The 24,773-nt window shown below is 38.8% G+C and overlaps 1 protein-coding gene across 4 annotated transcripts in view; it reads left to right on the forward strand.

Annotated features, from left to right (window-relative positions):
• Positions 1 to 24,773, forward strand: part of CDH8 (cadherin 8) — a 341,945-nt gene that overhangs the window by 288,832 nt on the left and 28,340 nt on the right. The window contains exon 10 of one of the 4 annotated variants that reach the window (XM_038538795.1): positions 14,173 to 14,333. The exons of the other annotated variants lie outside the window; for them this stretch is intronic. Coding sequence (XP_038394723.1) covers positions 14,173 to 14,306 — 134 coding nt within the window. The 3' untranslated portion in view covers positions 14,307 to 14,333. Of the gene's footprint in view, positions 1 to 14,172; positions 14,334 to 24,773 lie in introns of those variants that run through there. 4 annotated transcript variants of the gene reach the window in all.

Below are 24,773 nucleotides of genomic sequence, written 5' to 3' on the forward strand. Positions count from 1 at the left end.
CAGTCGTTAAGTTTTAATTGAATGTTTACCGAGTCTTTAGGGAAAGCCTATCCTAATTTTGCCTGATTTGTGGGTACACATTAGAGGTATTTGTTTTAAGCCTGTACCAACTTTGATAATAGCAATTAGATCAGGAAATCCTTCTTGAAGGACACTCCTTATCAGTATTATTTTGGAGCTAATATAAACTGATTTTATTGTTAAGTCTTTCACTCGTGGAGAACATTTAATCCATTTCATTATTTCTTGAGAACCGAGTTTGGATTAACTATTTCCCTTAACTATTGTCTATTACACATGAAGGTCATAGATCTCTCTCTCTCTCTTTTTAAAAGTCTATCTCATCTGTATATTTTTTTGTTTCCTAAGCTGCTGTATATTCAACAAGCATTTTTCACTGTTTATTTTGGCCCAGGTATATGTAAGTCTTAGTTTCAGCTGATTTGGAATGATTAGCAAAATAAATGCATTGTCTTAAGCTGTCTCTCGGCTTTACTATAGGTACTTGTTTGGATTTCTGAATGGTCTCCATAAGAGCTATAGCCAATTAGAAGAATAAAATTTGGTTCATGACATTTGTTTGGGTTATTTGCTATGTTCTGTTTCAGGGAGGTAGTGAATTTTGCTAACATTTCCTCCATGAAATAAAATAACATTTTATGGCTCTTGTTAAATACATTATGACCTTACCTTTTAACAGAGTGCTACTTAGTTCTTTGGGGAATGCTCTGATAGGTGTGAATGCATCACCAAAAATGAAATGACAAAGTCATTATACAGATAGTATTCAGCTGGCTTCCACTATTCCAAACGTTAAGGAGACAAAATCCTGTTCTCTCTCCTCAAAATGGAGTACTCCTTTGTTAGCCTCCCCTAATCAGGAACTGTAATCCAAATACATTGTCTTTGTTTTTCAGCTAACAACATTCTTTTTTTTATGGAAGTCACATGGATATGTCTAAGATGAAAGCCAACTCAGAAATCCCAAGCTGTACTAAAAGTCTGTGCATAAGTGTGGTCCATTCTCACTTTGATTGTGAGCTAATAGGTATCAGTCATTATTTTTGCATATGAAATGCCCTACATTTAAAAATTCTCTATGAAGGAGTGTTTTCCCATCCCAAAGGTTCTGAGCTTCTTGGCATTTTCCGTGCATGCAATATCAAGATATGCCTGTAACATAAGTATGACCCATCAAAGGCACTCCATAAACATGTGTTGAGTGAAGGAGAGGTTTTTTGGGGTGTATGGAAAAGTGTGGTGTTGTAGTATATCTGTAATGCCCTAAACCTATTGAAGAGGAGATTTTAGTTCGACAGTAAATGAGTTTTGCATGCTTTCACTTAATTTTGGAATCAATAGAAAGTAAACAGTTTACACACTTAGATAACCTCTTTTTGGCCTATCACATGTTTCGATAAGCCCTTTAATAGAATATTTAAAAGACTGAGTGTTATCTGTTTTGTTTTGAAACTAGAAAATGGAAGTTCCACTTTTATTTATGTCACAGGTTTGTGTGTGTGTGAAATAATTGGGAAAAAAAGATGCCAGGTGTTGCAAAAATTTTGTGGAAAGAGTACTCTCTGTGCCACAATTGTTTATTTTAAGTTGTGTGTTTATTTTGCCGAGACTGACCACATAATTTATTATTCCAACTGCGACATTTTTTTAAAGTGAAATGGGTTGCTGTGGAAACCAGGACATATGTTCACTGTGATTTTGGATTTAGGATCCAAATATTCAACATCTCCATAGAGTAAATCATGAGCCCACTGGTCTTTGGAATAGATATGTATAATTTATATTCTATCTTCCTTTTCCTAGATCAGGAATTCATGAGTTTTGCTCCTTAGACCTCAAACTTTTTGGCATCTGGATAGTTACTATAAAAATAGGAAAAAAAAAGTGGTCCCTTCTTCATATGTAGAAACAATGAAAATAATGGGAAAAAGTTGTCAGATTTAAAATGTCAAAGATATATAGATAAGTAGATAGATAAATGACTATTTTGTTAGCCTATTACCCATTCCCTGTTAATGATAAGAGAATATAAATACCAAAAAAAGTCCAAATACTAGACATGATTTATTTTAAAACTATGGTATATTTTGTGTTTGAAAGATGGAGAGAATTGGGAAGTCATCAGAGAGGGAGAAAAACCATGAGAGACCTTTAACTATAGGAAACAAACTAAGGGTTGCTGGAGGGCAGGTGGGTGGGAGGGTGGGGTAATTGGGTGACGGACATTAGGGAGGGCATGTGATGTGATGAGCACTGGCTGTTATATGCAACTGATAAATTATTGAACACTACATCTGAAACTAATGATATTGGCTAATTGAATTTTAATAAAAAAAGATGGGGAGAATGAAATGGTATAATCATATTTAGAATTGTTTTTTTCTACATAAGATGGACTTTAAAATAGGCATCAGCTGATGTTTCTCCACTGGCAGTGTCATGATTTACAAGTACCAAGGTAAAGATTTTGAGAGAGCCAATATATCCAAATTCATAATTGATGAGTGGACGATCCCACCATTTAATTAGATTCTTATGGGAGATGGTTTTAGTATTTGGCATTTTCTGAGGAACTTGTAGCCACGTCATTCAACTTGAAGTTACTGTGATCTTTCTCCTCCCTCATATAGATTGGGCCTTCTGCAATTTTCAGCTGACTAATTTATAATCAAAGACAAAATGAGATAGAAATTAGCTGTCTCTTATCTCCTACACAGTTGAGTGATTTCACAAATAATTCTCTTTCTGAATGTATGAGATTCACATTTCATCCACATTAAGAAGGCAACTTTCAATACTGATAAAGTTGAAAGCAAAGGTCGAAAATATGATGAGTCATTTATAACATATATATATATATATATATATACATATACACCAACCATAGCACCTTAAGTTTGGTCAATTATATGGCCCAGTCATTGGTTTTTCCACCTTCCAGTTGGGTGAATTTAAAAGCAAGAGGAGTTTTGCTGACCATATGTCATATTGGCTTCCATTCTAACTGTGAAAATGTAAGATACTCAACAATTACATATAACAAGACAGGGAAGATAAATGGACCTTCTATAGATACAGAAATATCTTGCTTACAGAACATTTCAGGTCTGCCAGAAACCTGATCTTCTCCAGCCTGGACTGCAATTAAAAGATTTGATTGGAATTGCCAGAAAGCAGTCTAGTGAAATGGGAGTCTTCATGTTTTATGCCGAAATATTTGAATCATGTGTATAGAGAAATGAGGAAAAACATAAAACTTTGCTCCTGAGAGGATATTATGGAAAGGAAAGATGTAGATGCTAAACTTGAACTTAATTACAGCTTGGTAGACTTAAGAGAAGAGAGCAGGGGAACCAGGGTACCTGATACCACTAATATTTTTTTCCCCTCTTCTTGGTATCTCCTTTTTGACCAAGACCCTATTGATAAGGACCTCACTCTAGAGATATCATTGGGACAGTTAATTTGGATAATGTTAATGCTGACTAGAGCTTTGGAATAAATGCGTCTTGGGTTATCTCAATGTCTATAACATGCTTACCTGTTTAAAATATAATTCATGCTTCGTTTTGTGAGGTTTCTATCTCAACTGACTGGCCAATTTCAAGCAGTGTGTTTTATGTGTTTTTATCCCCTCAGTGCATCCCTTAGAAGAACATGGACTATAGGCCAATAATCTTAAGCGCTAGTTGCCTTATCAATAATATCAGGAAACAATACCTATTTACCCCACAGGTGTGCTGTGATAGATATGTGTGACCGATGTGCTAGACAGCTCTTAGCACAATGTCTGGCACATGAGAAAACATTCATCAGTAAATGGAACAAGATCCCTATTAATCTATTAATTCCTAAATCCCCATGCTATTCTCAACTAGGTCTCCTTGCAGTTTGAACTCTGTTAATTTTTGAATGTTGTAAGGTAATTATGAAAGTGGTCTCATTGGTAGCTTTGAAAACCTTCATACTGACTTGAATGCATTGCAAGAAACCTGCGTAGTAACGTGTTACAATCTAAAGAGTATTATAATAGAAAGACAAAAGAAAAAGAAAAAAAAAATAAAGGAAGAGGAGGATAAGGTGGGGAAAACTAAAAATATTTGCTAGCCATGGAAATAGCTGCCTGATTTTTGGATCTGTTTTTGGATATAAAAGATTTCTTTTCTGTCTGCTTTGCCAACATGAAACTTGGATTTCTCCACACAGAAGCTGACCCCAACTTCCAATCTGAAGGGATTACTTTCCATTCTGGCATGTCAAGTGCTTTCAAACACTCACAACCTCCTAACACACATACCCTGTGGAATCGTGTTGCAAGGAAGATTAAAGACAATCTTCCTTTGCTCTTTTGAAGAATGTCTACTTAGCTCTCATTGCTCTCACCACAAAACTGACATTTGCAGCCTGAAGGTGGAAGTGGATTCCCCTGCTCCCAGGCCAGCCAGAGTTGGCCTTCTGTCCTCCATCTTTCCTCAGGCTGAATCTGCATGCACGCCTCTGTTGTACTGAGGATATAGGTGCTGAGGCGGACAAAGCCCCTCTCTCATCTTCCTTAAGCCAGATGTGCCCTGAGCTGGGCAGAACTGGATTTGACAGGTCTTCCCGATGATCCACAGCGCCAGGGGTTCCACTTTGTAAGCCAATCGTCCTCTTTCCGGCCTCCTCGGGGCTCCTTGAGTTCTTCCATTACACCAGGCTGCTTTGAAGCTAGCACAGGACTTTCCAAAATAACGCCTTTCCTCAAGTGGCCTTCACAAAAGCCTCTATCCCTCAGTCACAGCCCAGCCATTATTGTTGGGTTTCCCAGGCAACCATACCTAAGCAACAAGTGAAAACCGTGTGCTGGTATGAGTGCGATAATGAATACCTACATATGTATGTTTGCAGTATGGTGACCCTGTCTGCTCTGCTCACATAGAGGACTTTTCCACAGCACCACACAGCACGAAACATTGACTAGAGATCTTTTCCATATAGGGTGTCAGCTCTGACCCCTATGAGGCATGGCAGTGTTGAATCACAAAAGGTAGAACTCAATTTGCATGAAACAGGAGGTCCAACTGGGATCCCAAATATGCAGAATAGCATTATGCATACATGATCCAAAAGGCTTCTGCTTCAGTAATTCATAATTTATTGTTTATGCTTCCAGCAATGTTCCGTTGATAAAAAGCCATTTATGTTTCATTTTGTCGTCTAAACTGTAATTAAGGATGATGTGCAAGCTAAGAAAAATAGATAACAGATCTGTACTTCCATTCTCCAAGTTGCATATGATTGTGGAGTTGGTTCAGAAAACTAGATTTTCTTTGCTCAAATAGTTTTAATAAAACTCTTGTTATTTTGTATAGTTTCCATATCTTTTTGGATTGCTTTCCTTTTAAAATCATAATTCGAGAGTGTTTTCAGAAGTTAAGAATTTCCTTTACAAATATTAAAAATCCTAAAATTATTGCTCTATTTAGATGTAGAACTGCTCTTAGCATTTATTATTTTTTTTTTAGTGTATATTATGGGAGACAATTTAATGCTGAGATTACTGACTACCAGGGATATAACTTAGATACATGGAATAGACATATATGTGGTTGTCCATATGCTATTCAGGGTGATAAATTAAGTCAGAACTCCTCAGTCAATTTGTTAGATCGTTTCTGGTCTGTACAGAGCATTCTAATTCTGAAGATTTTTGAAAGAGAGAAACCAAGAGATAAACTGGCATATGCTTAGTTACCTTAAAGTCTTCACAGTTATTGTAAAGATGCCTTAGGACATAGAATCTTTTCTTTGAGAATTTGCTTTCTGAGACTTTTGCTTCAAAAGAAAAAAAAATTGAAAAAAGAAAGGGATCAACAGAACATCAGGAGGAGTAGAAAGAATTACTCAGAGAAATGGTTCTTATTTATCAAATCTTGTTTGGACCACTTTCTTGTTTGTGCCATTAAAAAATAATGCTGTTTACTGATTTAGAATCTACTTACAAGTATAAAAATAGGTCTGGGGATTTTGTGGGTGCCAAATAAACATGACTGTCCTTTTGGTAAGCACAAGCAAATATTAAAATTGAATGTGGAAACAAAATGAGCTGTCAGGAGATGCAAATTCTCCTTTTCTAAAAAAGTGTTAAATGTAGTTGACAATCATTTTATTCCTTTCCAGCACAGGAGTTTGAATTAATTTTGAGCACTTCATAGACACAGCATTAGGCATACATGACATTCTATCTAGGGATGTGACCTGAATAACACATATCATGTGCTTTGGATCCTTTGGTTTATTAAAGTGGATAGAGAAAGCAGAGAAAGAATTTGGAAGCCGAAAAGGGGACACTCACATAGATAAACATCTTAAAAGTTGATTTGGGATGAATTACAATGAATACTAGGAGAGAGGTGCTGTAGAATAGAGAAAGCACAAGCTTCATGGTTGAGTATTTTGCTTTGAATCCTAGCTCTTTTGATTATGATCTGTGAGAACTCTCACAAATAACTGAATAATCTTGAACATCTATCTATAAAATGGAAAGAATAATTACCCATATGTTGTTTTGAACAGGAAAATATTAATTTAAGTAAAACAAAACAAAACAAAATGTGCTAAGTTCAGTGTCTGGTAAATTGAAGATACTCAATAAATATGAGTTTCCTTTCCCCCCTTTTTCCTCTTCTTCTTACAATTTTCCTGAATCTCTCTCATCCCAGTGCAACAAACTCATGCCCACACCCAATGCAACAAACAAAAATATTAATAAACTAAAATAAGGCATTTGGGTGATAATTAATGCTGTGCTATTTAACTGCCCCTTACCTGAGTGGCCAGTGATTGAACATGTTGGCCATGAGTAAAGCAAAGAGAGAAGAGAAATGGTAAAGGAGAATATGTGGGTAACTGAAGTTGTTCTTTGAATATAATCCTCATTACCATAATATACATAATCAAAGGATAGAAATAAAGAGGACTTAAAAATTATAGGTCTCCATAGGGCTGGGTTTTCTATCTCTAGATCCGATGGCATACAACTCTCTATATGCAGGCAAATGAAACATTTCAGAGTTGATACAATGATAGAATTTTTGACCTAAGAGCACCTTAGTAAGACAACAACAATAATAATCCAGATTGTGAAGATCTTCAATGCTAACTATGGAACATTAAATGTATTTTAAAAATCAATGATGGTGTGCTTTAAAAAAAGGCAGTGATGAATGGCACTCTCTCTCCTCAATTCTATTATCTATCCCTCTCTCCCTCTACCTTGTTCTCATCTTCTATATTCCTTATACATTATTTGAGTTGAACATGCAAAACCAATGATGCTTTTTAAGTCCACTCTCTTGGGCACCTGAGTGGCTCAGTCAGTCAAGTGTCTGCCTTTGGCTCAGGCCAGGTCCTGGGATCCAGTCCTATATGGGGCTCCCTGCTAAGCAAGGGGTCTGCTTCTCCTTTCCCTCTACCTTTCCTCCCTGCTCATGCTCTCTCTCTTTCTCAAATAAATAAATAAAATCTTAAAAAAAAACTTTAAAAAATCGACTCTCCTTCCCCTTTATCTGCAATACATATCTTCTGCTCCCTCCATTTTCTATCTAGCTAATTTCCAATCATTCATAAGAACTCAGCTTCCCCTCATCTGTGAGCAGAGCAAGGGAAAGTTTAACAGTTGCTACAAAATGTGTTTTCTTTGCTTTTTTTCTACAGGACAGTGTGGTAACTGTGAAGGCAGACACACGAGTCAAGGACTATCTCCCCCATTATCCTTTGAGGTTATTTGTAAGAGACATTATATCCTAATTCACTCATTCATTCAATACCTATTTATTAAGTGCCTACCATGTGCTAGTCACTCCCCTGGAACTGCAAACAAAGTAGTGAATAAAATAGGCACTGTATTTCTCCTCCCATACAGTGTATTTTTGTTCTCACAACTCAGTCTTATACTAATTTGAATTCATAGAAAGGAAGGCTATAATTTAACATGGATTTTTGTCATATAGTGGAGAAATTCACAGGTTAGCCTGCAAAATACTGTGATTTAGGGAGGAATGATCACACACATTCCAACTTCTATACTGTCATAAACAAAGTTCCCTCTTAGACCTTACCCAACTTGTAAAACTGGCCCTACAGAAAAGAGAGTTTTCATCTTTACAAAGTAATGGGCTGGTAAGAGTGGCGATAACATCCATAGTCATAGATAGCTAAATCTCTCTGGGAGTTTCAGGCTGGTGTCCTCTCTATGGCTGTGACAGACAAGTTGAACCTCACTACTCAATGTGCTTCTGGCTACAGTCAGATCATGATGGTGAGTTCTTTCCAAATTCGAGTTGATCCATAGGCATCACTATAATTTGTACAGCAGCACTGCCAGTGAACTGGGGCTAATGATTCTATTTTTGCAGGTTTATTAGATTCCATTATAGTTCTGATGCAAGCTTTGTTATATATTGTTTATGTCTTTTTCAGTTCCTATGCATCATTGGTTCAGATACTTGTCAGTGACCAGGTTTTAGCTAACTGTCAATGTTTAATGTTTATTGAAGGCCCCAGGCAACTAGAGGATAGTATTATGTGGATTTTTGGACATGGCATTGGTTTCATTTTCTATCTCTTCCCTAACGTGCCACCAGAATGAATGTACTGATGCACTTCATAGAGAAATATAGTAATTATTGTCCTTGGACCTTTCTGGGTCACCTATTGTCTCTACTTTCATCCTAATAGATTGCTTACTAGAATTTTCTCTTTCTATTGCTTGAGTATATTATTCTCAGTCTTTTGACGACTGTTTATCTTAGGGCAGTCTGATAAAAAAGTGATATTGAACCTGGTATGCTGAGCACAGTCATCTTTCTCTGAGCTTCATGCTTTCACTTGGCCAGACTGTCATTGCTAGTTCCATCAAGGTCACATTGTGATTTACTTCTCCGTGGACTTCAGCTCCCTCCCCTACAAAATGAATGGGTTAGTGCTGGTGACCTAAGGATTCATCTATTCTAATATACTGCGTGTGTAAACATGTGGTATTTGGAGAAATATCATAAACTTTGAAATCAGACAAGTTCTGCAGCCACCAATTAATGAAGATGTGACTTTGGATGGAGCTTTTAGTTTTCTGTAACAGACTGTGTTTGATAATGTTAAAATGAAATTGCTGTGATGAACAAATGAAAGAATATAGGATAAATGCCAAGGGCAGTACCTGGAACTTATGAGATAGTCTAGGTACTTTGTCTTCTTTATCAACCTTCAAAAGGAATAATGCATATGGAAGACATCTTTACACCAGAAATTATTATACCAAATCTCATTCATATTAAAATACTAGATAATATTACTAAAAGATATGCTTCTACAGTATCACCGGTTCTCTTTCTCAGTATGTTTGGGCAGATTTCTGGACATATTAAAGAATTAAATCATCCCCATACATCAAAAGAACTCCATAAACATATGACATATGGTTCTAATAGCTCAGAATTTGGTAGTCTTACTTATCTTCTAAGGTTAGAGACAGGAAATACAAGAGTTTTATGAAGATATGTAATTACTGGATTAGTTTCATCAGGAAGGTCTCTCAAAAAAGTAGGGCTCGAATAAAGCTTTGCAAAAATGAAAACACTGTTATGTGCAGAGGTACTTATCACAATTAAGGAATAATGGTCAGATATACAAGGAATTGACTTCCAGGAATGATAAGGAATGGCCACAAATATGTTTGAAGACAAATGCAATGAGACATTTTGTGGAGATCCATAAAATCTATTATCATAAGACTATGCTTGGTTCGAAAAAGATATTAATGATGTGGCTCTTAGTGTTTTGAGTATGTCTGCACACATCCTTGATGTTTTTCATAACATAACAAATATGTCCTACACATTTAGGAGGTTTTAGCACACACACACACACACACACACACACACACACAGATCAACTAATGGAACTGGAAAGTACATTGATATAAACACATACTGTGTATAACGGTAATATATATGTATATATATGAAAAACTTTGATCAGTGCATAGATTCAAATCTTAGAAATAAAGAAATAACTTGGCCATATTCTGATACATATATTGTAAATTGATCTGAAACTTGCCTTTCTTATAAATGTTGGTAGGCTACAGTTCAATGAAGAAAGTTTTAGAATGGTTAGGAGACAATTATCTAAAATTCATTATCTTTTTTCCCCAAAGTAAGATGACTAAAATATACACAGGAAATTATGCAAAGTTCACATCTTGATTGTGTAGGAGAGAAAGAAGAAAATCTATGCCCCTATATTCATCCTGTTTAGCCTGTCTTTCTAAAATATGTATGTATTCCAAAATAGATGTTTAAGTTTGTAAGAAGTTATTTTCAAGGAATAATCTAACATTGCCTAGAAATATGATCGCTTATAAAATATCCTTAATTGAGAAATATAAAAAAAGATTATAAAAATTAGAAAGTATGCTCACATCTCTGCTGAGGATTTTATTTAGAAGTCCTGCAGTTATTTTAAGATAAGTCTGTATTTGATTACTCTGCCTGGGTGAAATGTCAAATCACAAGAAAAAAACAATAGTTTGTTTTTCTAGCACCTACTATATCATTTACAGTGTGTCTGTCTATCCATCTGCTTCTAAATGCATACACTCAGGGTAAGGATTATCATTGCCATTTAGCAGATGGGGAAACTGAAGCTCTGTTATGTTAATTGACTTGCCAGGCACAAAACGGGGCTCCAAGCTGCTGAATCTGCCTTCGCGCCAGTCGCACCTACTGCCTTTCAAAGCCTTGCACTTTACTCCTAGAATATTGGTCCGGCAAAACTGCTGATATTTCATGTATAGTTTTCAAACACTTGTAATTCCCTTTCTCAAACTATAGAAGGCTAGAAGCTATCAGCTAAGCCTTTAGAGAAGACCATCAAAATATTAGTTGGGTAAACCCTGGCAACTCTAATCTGATGCCTTTAAAACTTTAATATCATCAAATATACAATATTGTTAAAGAGATATACCATTAATTTATGTCCAACTGAGAAAAATAACGTCCCATTAAAAAGCTGACAATATACATGCCTTCAACTATAAGACATGGCCTTATTTCATAGATATTCAAACATTAAAAAATAAATATATGCATATATATGTTGGAATCAATAAAATACAGTATTTCAAATAATAACTCTGAAGGAGAACTGCAGGGGAAAAACAAGAACTGAGGCATAAAAATAGTGCTGGGTGCAAAGTGGAGGTAGTCTAGACCAGCACTCCCCTGAAGTCAAGTACAGACACACTGTGAGGGTCATTTAAAGAAGCACATTTCCAAAGGCAGTCATTGTTTTTATTATATTACTCACTTGCTTAATCTCTTAAAAGAATGCCTTCCAAAATAAGCCAACGGCCATTAGCAAGGAATTACTTATTCATATCTCTCAAAAGCACAATTTCCAAGGTTGGAACTACAGTGTGAGAATCTAAAATCCAAGTGTTGGCTGCGCAAGATCTTCCTGGAGATGCATTATTGGGGTACGTGCTGGGTCTTGTTTGTAAATACAGAACATGGAGTTTTAGTATCAGCCATTTCTCTTATCAGGGCCCTTCGTCCTCAGAAAGGTGATGGTAATACAGAGCGGCCGAGAACAGAAAAGTAGCAAAGGTTTTTAGCATATTATTCCAGGGGACCTACTAGCAAAGTCCATGGGACTTAAAGAGAAAAGAAGGAAGCTGACATCAGGTAAGGATGGACTTTAAAGGATAAAGCTAGCTATAGGAAACCTACCCTGAAATGTATCGTAGACTTCAATATGCTGATGGTAAAGAGGAATAAGGACAGTCAAATTAGTGAGGAGAGTATATATATTCCAAAACATTAAAAGAAAAAAGGAAAAGGGAAAAAAAAATCTCCCTGCTAGGGACATAGGTGCTCCTACCTCTGACTCTCCTTAAGAGCACTACCCGGCCAAGATGCTTAATACACCGGCGACACGTGGCTCTGCCAAAAGGCAAAGATGAGAAGAACAAAGTAAGATGAGATGCAGGGAAGTTATCAGTATTTTTAGGAGATCCAGTGAAATTCAGGAAACCATGGCCAAGAGCAAAGGAAGTCCACTGTGTGCTAATCAATCCCTGGGTCCCTACAAAGTCCACTCTTTTAGATCCCTGAGTGTTAGGCTCACAGGAGCAAGACGACTCACAGTGCAGGGGGCCTGAGCCTCATGCTGTACAACATGCACCAGTCTGCTCTCCTAGAGGATGGAGAAGAAAAATATTATGATGCAAAAAAAATCATGGGGGCGGGGAAGCATGGGCTTGCACCACTGTGATCCTATTATCCTCGATCCCACACAATTCTTGTCTTCCTCAAGCTTCTATTATATAAAGTATTCTCAGTGGCAACAGTGATGAAAGTGAGAATGACAAAGACCATCACCAGGGTGGGGAGGCCATCATCTCCCACAGGTTGAGGACGGACTGGGCTCCGTCACTTGCTAGCTGATCTCTGGTGAGCGATTGCCTCTCTCAGCCTCTTAAAATGGTTACATCCAGGCAGTACTTACAGCGTTGCAAGGAGCTTTTAAAGATTATGCAAACTTAGGGTATCATACCTGGGCTCAAAGGGAAGTTCAATACATGGTGGCTGAGTTTAAAGAAGGTAAGAGGCTGGTGAATGAATGAATGCATTTAATGTGCACTCACACAAGAGAGCTCGTGAAAAGCTTATCTTCCAAGTCTTAGACAGGAAAAAGTAAATGGAGAGAGTGCCTGTATCTAGTAAGACTTACTTGCTTGCAAAACAAAACAAAACAAAACAAAATAAAACAAAACCCACTCAAACTACCTGCGCTATAAAGGTAAATGGGCCCAAATAACAGGTCTAGAGTTTAACTATCTTCTCTAGTGAGCAGATCGAGGTGGCCCAGGGATATGATAGGACTCTGTCTTTCCCTAGTACTTCTACGTTCTTTCCCTGTGTTAGCTTGCCCTCCCTGCACAGTCTTTAAAGAGAAAGAAAGATTGCTCGTGGAAGGATCAGTCCTACGCAGATTCCACAGCTTGGTATTTTTGGAGGAGAGATCTTCTTTATCCTCGGCTTCCCATCAATTCCTGTTTTAAAAGAAAAAAGGTTGGCCTTTTTTGCTTGGCCTAGGAGATGAGCAAGTGACTCAACCGAGCCATTCTCTGTGTTTATGGAGGTGAAATAGCCTCCGGGCTGCCGTGAACAGTTTTGTGAGCTGTTCCCTGTACAAGGCCCCTGGCCCTGGGATGAACAGCGACTGAAAACCAGTTCATTCTCCCCTTGAGAAGCTATGACCCCAGCGAGGTCTTCTTTCTCTCATTTTCAGAAAGGCTTCATTTCATCACCAAGCCCTTGAACCCTTTGAGGCTTGGTAGCTGCCCAAAGGTGAATCCATCCTTTAGTTCATACAAGTGCAACCTCAGGCTAGCAGCAGTTGGAGACCCCTATGGGTCAGGCCTGGATGAGTCCCCACTTTCCACAGAGGCAAGCCACTTGATTGACAGCTCCATCACACTCAGAAGAAATACAGGAAGGTCAGTTTTAAAAACGAGGTAGGTTGGAAGAATCAAGAGTAAAGACAGGATAAGAAGAGAAGAGTCCCACATAGGCCAGGAGCGTCAGCGCCGTGAATGACCTCAGGAGCGGGAATCCTTCGCTTCCCTTGGGAAACTTCTCAGTAAAGAATGACTCCCTGTTCGGAAAGTTATGAATTGCAGTTGTCTATTATGTGACTTACATTGCACCACATTGCAATATGTCATTGTGAGATGTGATATAATATAATGTAAGTGACAAGCAGCTAAAATTTTACAGCAAGAAAACTTTTTTTTTATATCCAGGATCTGCTATCAAATTTGATAGCAGCTATCAATTCATTTTTTTTTTTCCCGCAGATAGATCAAAAATTTGATGTTCATGAAAAGCGGGTCATTTTGAAACATCCACAAACACTTCAGGGCCTGCACAACTCGGTTACCATAAATCAGTTAAAAAAACAAAACCAAATGTTCTAAAAGCTGCATTAGTCTTGGCTCAAGTTCTGTTTTTGCTTTCCATGACTAGTGCAAATATCATTTTAGGTTGTGAGTTTAGTTTTCTTTTGGATGACACTGAAAAGTGATGATCAAATTATTTTTGTGCCTAGATCAGACCAGTGGTTCCCAACTGAGAGTGCCTTTGAAGGCCAGGAGACATCTGATCGTGTCTGGAGCTGTCCTAACTGGGCAAGTGGTGGGGGATTACTGGCCTCTAGTGAGCAAAGGTCAGAGATGCTGCTGAACATCCTTTGATGCACAGGACAGCGTCCCCAAGGTCATTTGGTCTAATGTCTTGGCAATGCCTCTGATCCCAGAGGTCACTGTAAATTGGCCTACATATGGTCAAACATAGTCCAAAGGTGGCCCAAATAAAATTATGATGAAGCTAGAACTAGTTTCTTCCATTTGCTCCATCCTCAAAACAGGCCGTGGTAATTCATTGTTTAAATATTCAGCTAAATCTTTTGGATCTAAGGGACACTTAAGAGAATCTCCTTGCACATCAAAATTGACTGGGGATGTCATCTACTAGTGGCCTCACAGAAGGTTCTACAAGGGGAAGAAAGCCAGACTTTTGAGGTCTAATCTTGTCTCTATCCTAAGTCTACCTTTGAGAGTCTTTATAAAAGTTTCCATCTTTGGGCCCCACGGGTCTTATCTATACTCTGGGCATTTGCATAAAACAGAAGTCCTCAACTTTGGTGCTGCTGCTGTTTTAAAAGAGGAACACTTCTGTTAAGCTATATTTTTCAATGTACTGCAATGACAGAACACATAGACGTGAAGATTCCATGACTGAAACATAGGTGGGGGACAGGGCCAGACACATTGTCCATTTCCCATAACCCCCTCACTCCTAATATGATAGAACCCAAGACAAAATTTGAAAACCAGTGATGCAAAAGGCACTTTCTAGGAGTCAATTCATTTGGTTTAATGCGTCATGCCCGGCAAGGACCCTGGAGAGTCCATACTGCCCATGTTAACACTCACTAGGGAGTGTGGACAGCTTCCCCCAGCCTTCCCCTTTGCTTCTAGATAAGCACTTCTGAGAACAAAGCAGACAATAACCCACCGTCCGTGCTCATGTGAAGCTGACAAAGAACTCTCACTACCTAGGATTTTCATCTGCCAAGATGCAGAGTGGCACTAGCTAAAAGAACATAGGTTTTAGATTATGACAGACCCAAATAGGAATCCTTGCTCTGCCACTTACCAGCTCTGTGTGTTTGGGTCCATTATCTAAGGTCTGCGTGCTTCTGTTGCTTTATTTGTGAGGTTGGGTTAATAATGCCTATCATAGAAGTGATTTTAAGGATTAAATGTGATAATGCTGTAAAGCATTTACACAGAGTGTGATGCATAATAATAGCTATCATTTATCGACTGCTTAGTAGTATAATTGTAAGAATTAGAGATAATGTGTGTAAAGTGCCTGACATGCAGAAGATGCCCCATATATAAGAACTACTGTTATTATTCAGCTTGAACGCACAACCAGAAAAGTCCCAGAAACATTTATAAAATGGAGATGGTTTAATTTCACATCCTTAAATCAAACTTCATTTACCTTTTCCCCTTCTTTATGGCAGAGGATCTCTAGGCTGCCCCTGGGATTTCACTGCTCAGCTTCGACACTCAATAGAGCTACCTTACACATACCTCATAACAAGAAGACCAGAGTGCCTACCACTGTTTTTTTGGGGGAAGGGGGGAGTGTCTCCATTTTGCAGATGAAGAGGTACAAGCAGGAGGTGGTTAAGTACCTTAGCCAAGGTCAATTAAACACTAGTGAATCCAAGACTCAGGTTAAGTCAGTCTGCTCCAGAACTCGGTGTGAATCGTAGAGTTGAGTGTTGCCAAATCAAAGCCCTCTTAATAACGGTACCCAGTAATGGCATAAAACAATGGCCCTTTAACTTTGTCCCAATTCTGTGCATCTGCAAGTCTGCTGCTGTGCTTGCCTTCATAGCTTGTCTGGTCTGACTAGGCTGAGCTAGTCGCAGCTTGGTTCACACACCTGCCTGGGGCTTTGGCTCAGACAATTGGGAACTCACTCCACATGGTTTCTCCGCCTCTAGAAGGTTAATTTGGACTCAGGCGATAGTTCCCCAGATCGAGAACAGATTCTTCAGGTTCTCTTGATTCTCAGACTTGGACCTTGCACATTGTTACTTTCACTAAATGCTTTAGTCAAAGAAAGTCATGGGGCCAACCCACATCTGGGGTTGTGAAGAGACACTCTGCTCCGTGACAGAAAAAGCAATAAATATTCTGTGCCCATTTTCTGTAGTCTACAATGTCTACCTTCTATCCACAAACCCTTCACATGTTTCTCACATTTGATACATGCTCACCCTTAACCCAGGGCTCCCCAAAACCTCTTACCGTTATAGCGTCAGCTTTAATGACCCATAACAGATCTGAGTGCCGACTGCAGTCTCAGTCTCAGCTTCTCCCAATCAGGAGACTGTGATCTGAAAAAGCACATTATCTGAACCCCATATACAGCTAACATATAGAGGGGAACTCAAGAAAGACAGTTGGACTAGAGATTCACGTTGAAATAGGGGAGGAATGCTAGATCCAGAGAGGCACTGGGCCAAGCCATTCTGCAGTCCACCTGGTTACCTGTTGACAGATCCTCTTACTCTAAAGGTAGGGAGTGAGCCAGGTTCTGTTTCTGGGCATGGCTCCCACTTCATTGCCCACTACTGCTCTTGACTCTGCCCTTTAGATTCCTAGGTCAGCCTTGAGAAATCCTTTGTTTTCTACAAGAAATATTTCATGTTTTCAGCTGTGTCTTATCTGCCAGGTATCTGAAGCTTCTTTTTGAACTACAACTGTTTTAGCCAATTTTAGCTCATGCTAAAGATGTGTTAAGTTGTAAAATTGTCTTAATACTTTGCAGGCTTCCCCTAAGTTTAATCATAGTTTCCACTAAGAAGCTGATAGTTTCCTTGCTGATTTTCCAGCATTTACTAAACATTTCCTGCCCTCATCTCCCACCTGTGCACCAACCTTATCCCAAAGCTATTGCTACATGGTTTATTTATTTATTTGCTTATTTTTAATATTTTATTTATTTATTCATGAGAGAGAGAGAGAGAGAAGCAGAGACACAGGCAGAGGGAGAAGCAGGCTCCACGCAGGGAGCCCAATGTGGGACTCAAACCCAGGACTCCAGGATCATGCCCTGAGCCGAAGGCAGGCACTAAACTGCTGAACCACCCAGGGATCCCCAATTGCTACATGCTTTACATTTTTGCTAAGACAATCCTATATTAAAGTAGCCATGTCTTCATCAGTTGGCTTGTCTAACAAACTAAGTTTGAGTAGCGAACTAACTCAAAACTTAACAGTTTAAACAATAAACTTAAAATTTCTTGTGATTCCATATATCACCTGGATGATTCTTCTCATCTAAGCTACTTCAGCTGCGGCTCATGGTCTAACATGGCTTCCTAACATAAAGGTTGATTGCTTTAATGTTAGGTGGGCAATAGGGATGATTTAACAACGTGTATCTCATCATCCATAGGGACAGTCCACACTTGTTCATATGGTATTGGTTACAGGATACTAAAGTGTAGAAAAAAAAGGCAAACACCAATACTGAGCCATATTTTCTGTTGCCCCATTTGACAAAATAAGACACAGGATTAATTCCAGACTCAGTATGGGAGGGGATTATCCAGGAGGCACAATTACAGAGAGAAGAATTATTGCAGATTTTTTTGCAAAAAAAAAAAAAAAATCTGTAACCAACCTACTCATTATTCAGCACCCATTTTCTCCAGAGAGAAACAGATAAAGGCATTCTATAGAACAATACAACTTTCTTTCTTTCTTTCTTTCTTTCTTTCTTTCTTTCTTTCTTTCTTTCTTTCTTTCTTTCTTTTCTTTCTTCTTTCTTTCTTTCTCTTTCTTTTTTTGTTGGGGTGGTGGCTTCTACAACTTTTTGTTAAAATTGTTTAGTCTTGGGATCCCTGGGTGGCGCAGTGGTTTGGCGCCTGCCTTTGACCCAGGGCACGATCCTGGAGACCCGGGATCGAATCCCATGTCGGGCTCCCAGTGCATGGAGCCTGCTTCTCCCTCTGCCTGTGTCTTTGCCTCTCCCTCTCTCTGTGTGACTATCATAAATTAAAAAAAAAATTGTTTAGTCTTGTGACTATGGCCAAAATCTCAGGGAAATCAGGACCGAGTCTCCTTCAGTCAAAAATGAACAGGTATTTCTCTTCTAAGCTACCAACATTAGGACACAACCCAACAAATGTGTGCATACACACACACACACACACACACACACACACACACACACACACCAATGCAGGAATTCCAGCATAGCCAAAAGATATATGCATATTCTTTCCAGATTCTCTGAAAGGGGAAATACAGAAGAGCAGTAACGCAGTATATATATTTTTTATACAGATAGGTCTGCAGGAAGGAATCCATCAAACCGTAGTAATAATGCATAGCACGAGTGACTATGAAAAATATCTAATAGGTTTATAGGCAACTTCAGACACTCAGATAAAAGTCTCTGATGGGGAGGATCTTCATACATTTGGCTATCACATTTGCCTATGGACATTGAAATTTGTGTCAGCAGAATGACATTCATAAAAACACTGTCTTTTTCCTCGTAAGCTTTCACCACTGTTTGCCTGGTTGATTCCAGGTTTATGCCTATATTGTTCTAGCATTATAGCTGTTAATAATGGCATCTTTTGTTTCCAAAGTATTTGGATGATAAGTTATATGGTCGCCTAGCCTCTAGACTTCATTTTTGTACCTATGATGGAAAATCACTCGTTTTACTACATATCAATAATTTCCAAGTAGATAGCAATGTGCTTCCCCTGAACGTTACTGAATCTTTATCTGCACGGCCAAAATATTCAATGACTGTCAATGTCTGGGAAGGTGGTCAAGCAGGTGGTCAAGGTGGTAATGGAATGTTTGTTGAATGGTTAAATGCATATAAGTTGTGCATTTTTACTCTTATTCAGTATGTTTTCAAAGAGTGTTATGACCAAGAACTACAGAAGAAATCCTTCACACATTTTCCTTTTATTCATCCATTCATGCACATTTAACACAAGTTGACTGAGTTCCTGTAACTTATCAGGACTAGGTCCTGTGACAAATATAGGAAATACAGAGATCAGTGTCATGATCCATATCCTCAACAATGCTGTTGGAGTTCTTACTCAATCTTACATTCATTGGTTTGCTTGTCTTAAGCCTGTGGTTTTCAGAGGACACAACAAGATTACAGACAAAGGGATCCCAATATATCAAATAAGAAAGGGGGGCAATGAGGATTTCTAGAAGAAGGAGACACCTGAGCTTTGTCTTAGATGGATTACCAGATGGAGAAAGACTCAATGGTGTTTCCATCCAAGAGAAGAAAACTGGGAAAGAAAAGATAAAATAACAGTATAACATATTTATGTGCTGACCACAGTGCCTAGTAATGTGAGTAGATAAATTCAGTTCAGTAATGGCCCAGGTATACCTAAAATAAACGAGGCCTTTTGCCTTATTAGAGGCCTCAAGAGTAGAAAACTGATAAGCAAGGCAATGAGATGACTAGGCACAGAGAACTTGAACACAGAAAAGAAGCCCTGATGCTCAGTTCTGAAAGAGGTAGCTCTGGTATGATTCTTCAAGGAAAGTGTATTTATCAAAGGGCAAGACTTACCTAAGGAAGCAAAAGTGGGACTCATCTAATACAGAGGGAACAGCTTGGCTAGGAAAGAGAACCATAGTCTCATTGACACTACTAGAACTATATAGTGAGGGGGCAAACAGGCATTGGCAGCTGAAATTGAGGCTAATAGGGGAGCCAGAGACATTTTGAGGAATTATAGGGTAGAGGTGTTAAAATAAGAAAAAAAAAAAGGAGGTAATTCTTAAATGATTTTGTATACCACAATCAGCCTTCAAGGAGGACTACTTACCTATAGTCAGCTAGCCCTTCTAGGAAAATTAAAAATCCCACAGAATCCAAATATGAGTGACATAGATATAGTCACTCTATCTCTTCATTTTCCTGATTGAAGTGTTCTTAGAATAAACATATGGTCCATTAATGAACATGTTACTTGGCACAGGAAAAAAAATAACCCAAGTAGAAAGACCAAAAGCTGAGAGATTTATTTCAAATGTTTAATCGATAGCAACTGTAAAGGTATGTGTGCTTATCGAAGGAGCATAAATATTTTACAATTCCCATTCCTGCAAACACTGACCAAACTCTGCAGATCATATCATGCATATTGATGATAATGGTGTTCTTCCAAACCTCATTTTGCTCACATGAAATAGAAGAGCTTAGATAGATGAGAGAGACCATTTTAAGATCATCTAAGTGCGAGAAAACTCACTGAGCAAGGGAGTTTATAACTTGCCACCACTGTGCCAAACTGTTCCGAGGTTTCAGAAAGCCAATAATGACAGATATGCAACAAAGATCAATAAAGAATCCAACATTCTAGACTAAGAGGGAGAAGCATGATTAATCTTCAGAGTATATCTTTATATCTCCCAAGAATTAGATCCCTACTTCAGAGACCCTCTTGACCTAGGCAACTTGATCATCTAGATCCTTTTAAAAAGCTCCATGAGGAGGTATTATTAACTCCATTTTATTTTTTTTTTAAATTCTATTATGTGTGTCTTTATTTATTTATTTATTTATTTATTTTTATTGGTGTTCAATTTACTAACATACAGAATAACACCCAGTGCCCGTCACCCATTCATTAACTCCATTTTAAAGCAACAGAATCTAAGGCTCAGTGAGGTTGAGGTTAAGTATTGCCTTAAGTCAAAAATGCAAAAATGTGGTAATTCCTTGGAGGAAGTAGGATTCCATGTCAGTGTGCTGGGCATAGCGGGTAGTTCGAGGGAAGAAACAGGGCTTGGCTAACATTAATTGTGTGCCTCTTATCAGCCAGATACTTTATATATCTTACCCCCTTTTAATCTTACGACGATCCTAAAAAGGGGCTATTACTTGCTCTGCCTTACATTTATGGAAACTTCAGGGGTGTGAGGGGACATTTCTCAGTCCACAGGAGACCTAGATTCAATCATCATTTACTTTGATTTTAAAGCCCTTAGTATTTCATTGAGAAATTGTGTTTTGGATGATAGAGATGACGCCAGTTAAACTGTCAAATGAAGAGGAAGATCGCACCCCCACATTTTGGGGCAATCTGACAGCCCATGTGTCAATAAGGGGCTAGCTGCTCTGTCCTGCTTATGTTTTTCACCCCCTGGAGGGTGTACTTTAGGCTATTATATACTGGAGACATCAGAAGTGTGTGGTTCGGGGGTGAAGAGGTAGGCAATATTGGGAATTAAAGGTAAACATAAGCTCACAGAAGGTGATGCTTCCACCCACCAAACCCCGAAAGCCTACCTCAGGGCTTTGACTGAAAAAAGTGAGTAAGAATACAGTGGGTTTGGGACATCTTAGGCCTTTGAAAACTTCACTTTCAAAATGATAAGAGCCATTGGAATTGGTGCTAAGGGTGGCCCATCAATGAAAGGCAGAAAGAAGGAAAATGCTCTTTTAAAATGGGTTGCATTTTCTCTGTCAGTCACCCTAAGATCCCTCAATACAAAGCACTTCCTTAGCTGGGGACAGAGGAGAAGGGAATTCACACTGTTCAAATCTCAATCTCCCCACTGCCACCTCAATGGAATCATTCTGCAGAAACCCAAACCGCAAGGGGATACTAACAGTTACTTTCAGACCTCGGGCCTGCTGTGTTTGGGGTTACCCCAGACAGTTAAGTGCATTGCATTTCCTCCAACTGCTCAATGACCCACCAACAACATGAAAAAAGATGTACTCGAAAAAGGAGCAAATCTCTTCCTTTTTAGACTCCTTTGAAAACAAACTGCTTTGCAGGCAAGTCTGAGCCCTGCAGGAGGTTAGGGGCAGAGAGAATTGCTGCTGCTCTACATGTCTTGAGTGTCTATATTCATAGGTGAAGAAAGCTGGGCTCTTGCATTAGAGTTTCCAAGGGCACATATGCACTCATCACATGCTTGGCTTGCATCTGACCTGAATGAACAAGATGTAAATTAGTTGCTCTGGCAGAGAGGTTGGCTTGATGGAGGCGACGCTGGCACATGACATACGAAAGGCATAAGTAAGTACAAATAGGCGTGTCTCTTTGCTTTTCCCTTTCCTGGGTCAGCATAGTTTGGAAGTTCCTTCTCGGAAGAGACTTCCAAGTGTTCGGGACACCCGTTCTGGGGACAGAGAGACGTGTATATATAACGCTCCCCGTGCCCATTTTATGAGCCTTCAGTAGCCTCATTTGCCAAAAGGGACTGAGGGTCTTCCTCGGTGTAACATATGGGAACTGCTCAAAATGTTGCATGATAAAACCAAATATGATGAGGCCAAGTGAGGTGAAGGTTAGGAAGATCCCACCATAGTTCCTGGCGTATTGACTGATCACACGTACTCAATAAAAATCATTAGAATTCACTTACGCCGGCAGTTATTTTCTCCATTTTACAGATGAGAAAACTTAAAGCATGGGTTAAGCAATGTGCCTGAGGCACTTGGTTGATGCCTGCAGAGCCAGAGTCAAACCCAAGTGGTCTGACTCCAGGATACGCAAGCAAATGCACTCACTGTGTTAATCAGTGTTTCTTCTAGTGTAAGATTATGATAGTAACTCCTGGTGGGAAGGGTTGAGTGAGAACTAATGGAGTCGTATGTATAAAATCACCTCGTAAGGGGTTTGGGTTGATAGTCTCCTCATGATAATCATCAAGGCCTTCTTAAATGCACCTTAAATTCATGAGAACAACGCTAAAGCCAGAGGAATCCCGGATGCTCAGCGCTATTGCCAAAGAACAGAAAGACTTAGAAAGCTACTTAGAGTATCTGAGCCTCAGAGTCTTGATCTATAAAATGGGTAGATGAGGATCCACAGCTTCATGTATAGTGAAGATGGTCGGGTAAAGCCTGTGTATGCACAGGGCATATTAAATAAGGAAGTGACCTCCATGAACTCTATGAAATATGAGAATTTTTTTTTTTTTTTGGCTTTGGAATGGGGTGAAGACTGAGAATTGCCAGATTTCACTCACAACCACACTTCATCACTTTTTCGTTGTGGCACAACTGGAAGAGAGAAAATAAGCCAGGCTCCAGTGAGTCCATTCCAACCCATCCTATGAAATGTTTCATTTAATCTATCCTAATATTTAAGGAAAGTATCAATACCATTTTATAGTTTACAGTAGTAACGGGGAAAAAATGATGTAATTTGCATCCAACTGTATAAAGCTGGGGAGCTGGTCTACAGGATCCCACTAAAACCCATGGTCACGGCGTTCTTCAAAACTGCGGTTCACAAACATTATATTCCCTCTTGTTGCAAAAGCTATTTGGTTAAACATAGATTCTGCTTTCAAGCCTCAAAAGGACATACATGTATATGCAGAGATGTCCTTGTAATTTCCAAGCACACTCTGCCTAACCTAAAACGCATGAACTCTAATAAATATAAAGAAACACAAAACCCCAGCCCTGTCGAGGTTTCCAGCTGTAAGACTTCCAATTAAAAATTTCTCCTTTTCTTTACTCAAGTAACATTTCCAGCTTAGATAACAATTTTACTGCGACATCTTTAATACCATTAATGATTTGATCTTTCTGCAGAGAGCTTAAAAGCCTGCAGAAGACAGAGACAGACTCGAGGTAGGTAGGTGGAAGGTTACACAGCAGGAGTATCTAGTGATCTGAACATAATAAAGAGAGTGCACCAGAATTAAAGGAACCAGATGAGGGGCATTTACAAAGTAACACTTGAACACAAACCAACTGCTGATTTTTTTTTTTTTTTAAATAAGAACTTTGGAATGAGAAAGTAGATTTTCAGTATCTCTTTGGTTTTATTTTCACAGGTAAAATCAAATGGATAGATGAGGCAATCAGTACTGGGAACAGTGCCCTATACAGAGTAGGTGACTAATACATTTGTAAAATGAGTAATTCAGACCAAAAAAAAAAAAAAACCCAAAATCTTGCCGTCATAGAATGGAGTTAAAAAAAAGAAATGAATGCATTCTTGCATGAATAGTGATCATTATTTAAATAATTATCTAAACATTTAGATTGCTGTGGTGTTTGTAGATGTGCCTTTACTTCCGCTTTGAGAAATCAGATTCATAGACACAGAAATATCCCAACACGAGTAAGACCCTTTGCTTCAGTGACGCATGAAGGCTGGCATCTTCACGTTCATTTAACTTCCCCAAATTAGATAATCTGGGTGGACCAGAACATTCATCTTCCATTCTACAACCATTAAAGCTTTACTCACTGCCCCAGTGCTAGAATCTTCAGATATAAAGTCATCATTTAAGACATAACCGCTCTCCTCAAAGGAATCCACCATTTGACTCCAATGAACACAGTAGAAATTAATTAGGCTAGCTTCTTTCTCAGGTAAAAGAGCACATTCTGCTTTGGTTTAAAGCCACTGATTCTACAAGCCAACGATCGCCTTCCAAGGGAAGTACATGTGGAGCAAGGTAGACTCATCATCTCCACCGAGGGGAGAGAAAACACAGGAAAAATAAGTAAAAGCAGTAACAACGACAATAGTGACAGACATCTCGTTATGGGTCTGGTCTCTGTTAAGCCCTTTGTATGCCCTGTCAC

Source organism: Canis lupus, chromosome 5 (genome assembly GCF_011100685.1).
Source record: "Canis lupus familiaris isolate Mischka breed German Shepherd chromosome 5, alternate assembly UU_Cfam_GSD_1.0, whole genome shotgun sequence".
Classification (NCBI taxonomy): domain Eukaryota; kingdom Metazoa; phylum Chordata; class Mammalia; order Carnivora; family Canidae; genus Canis; species Canis lupus.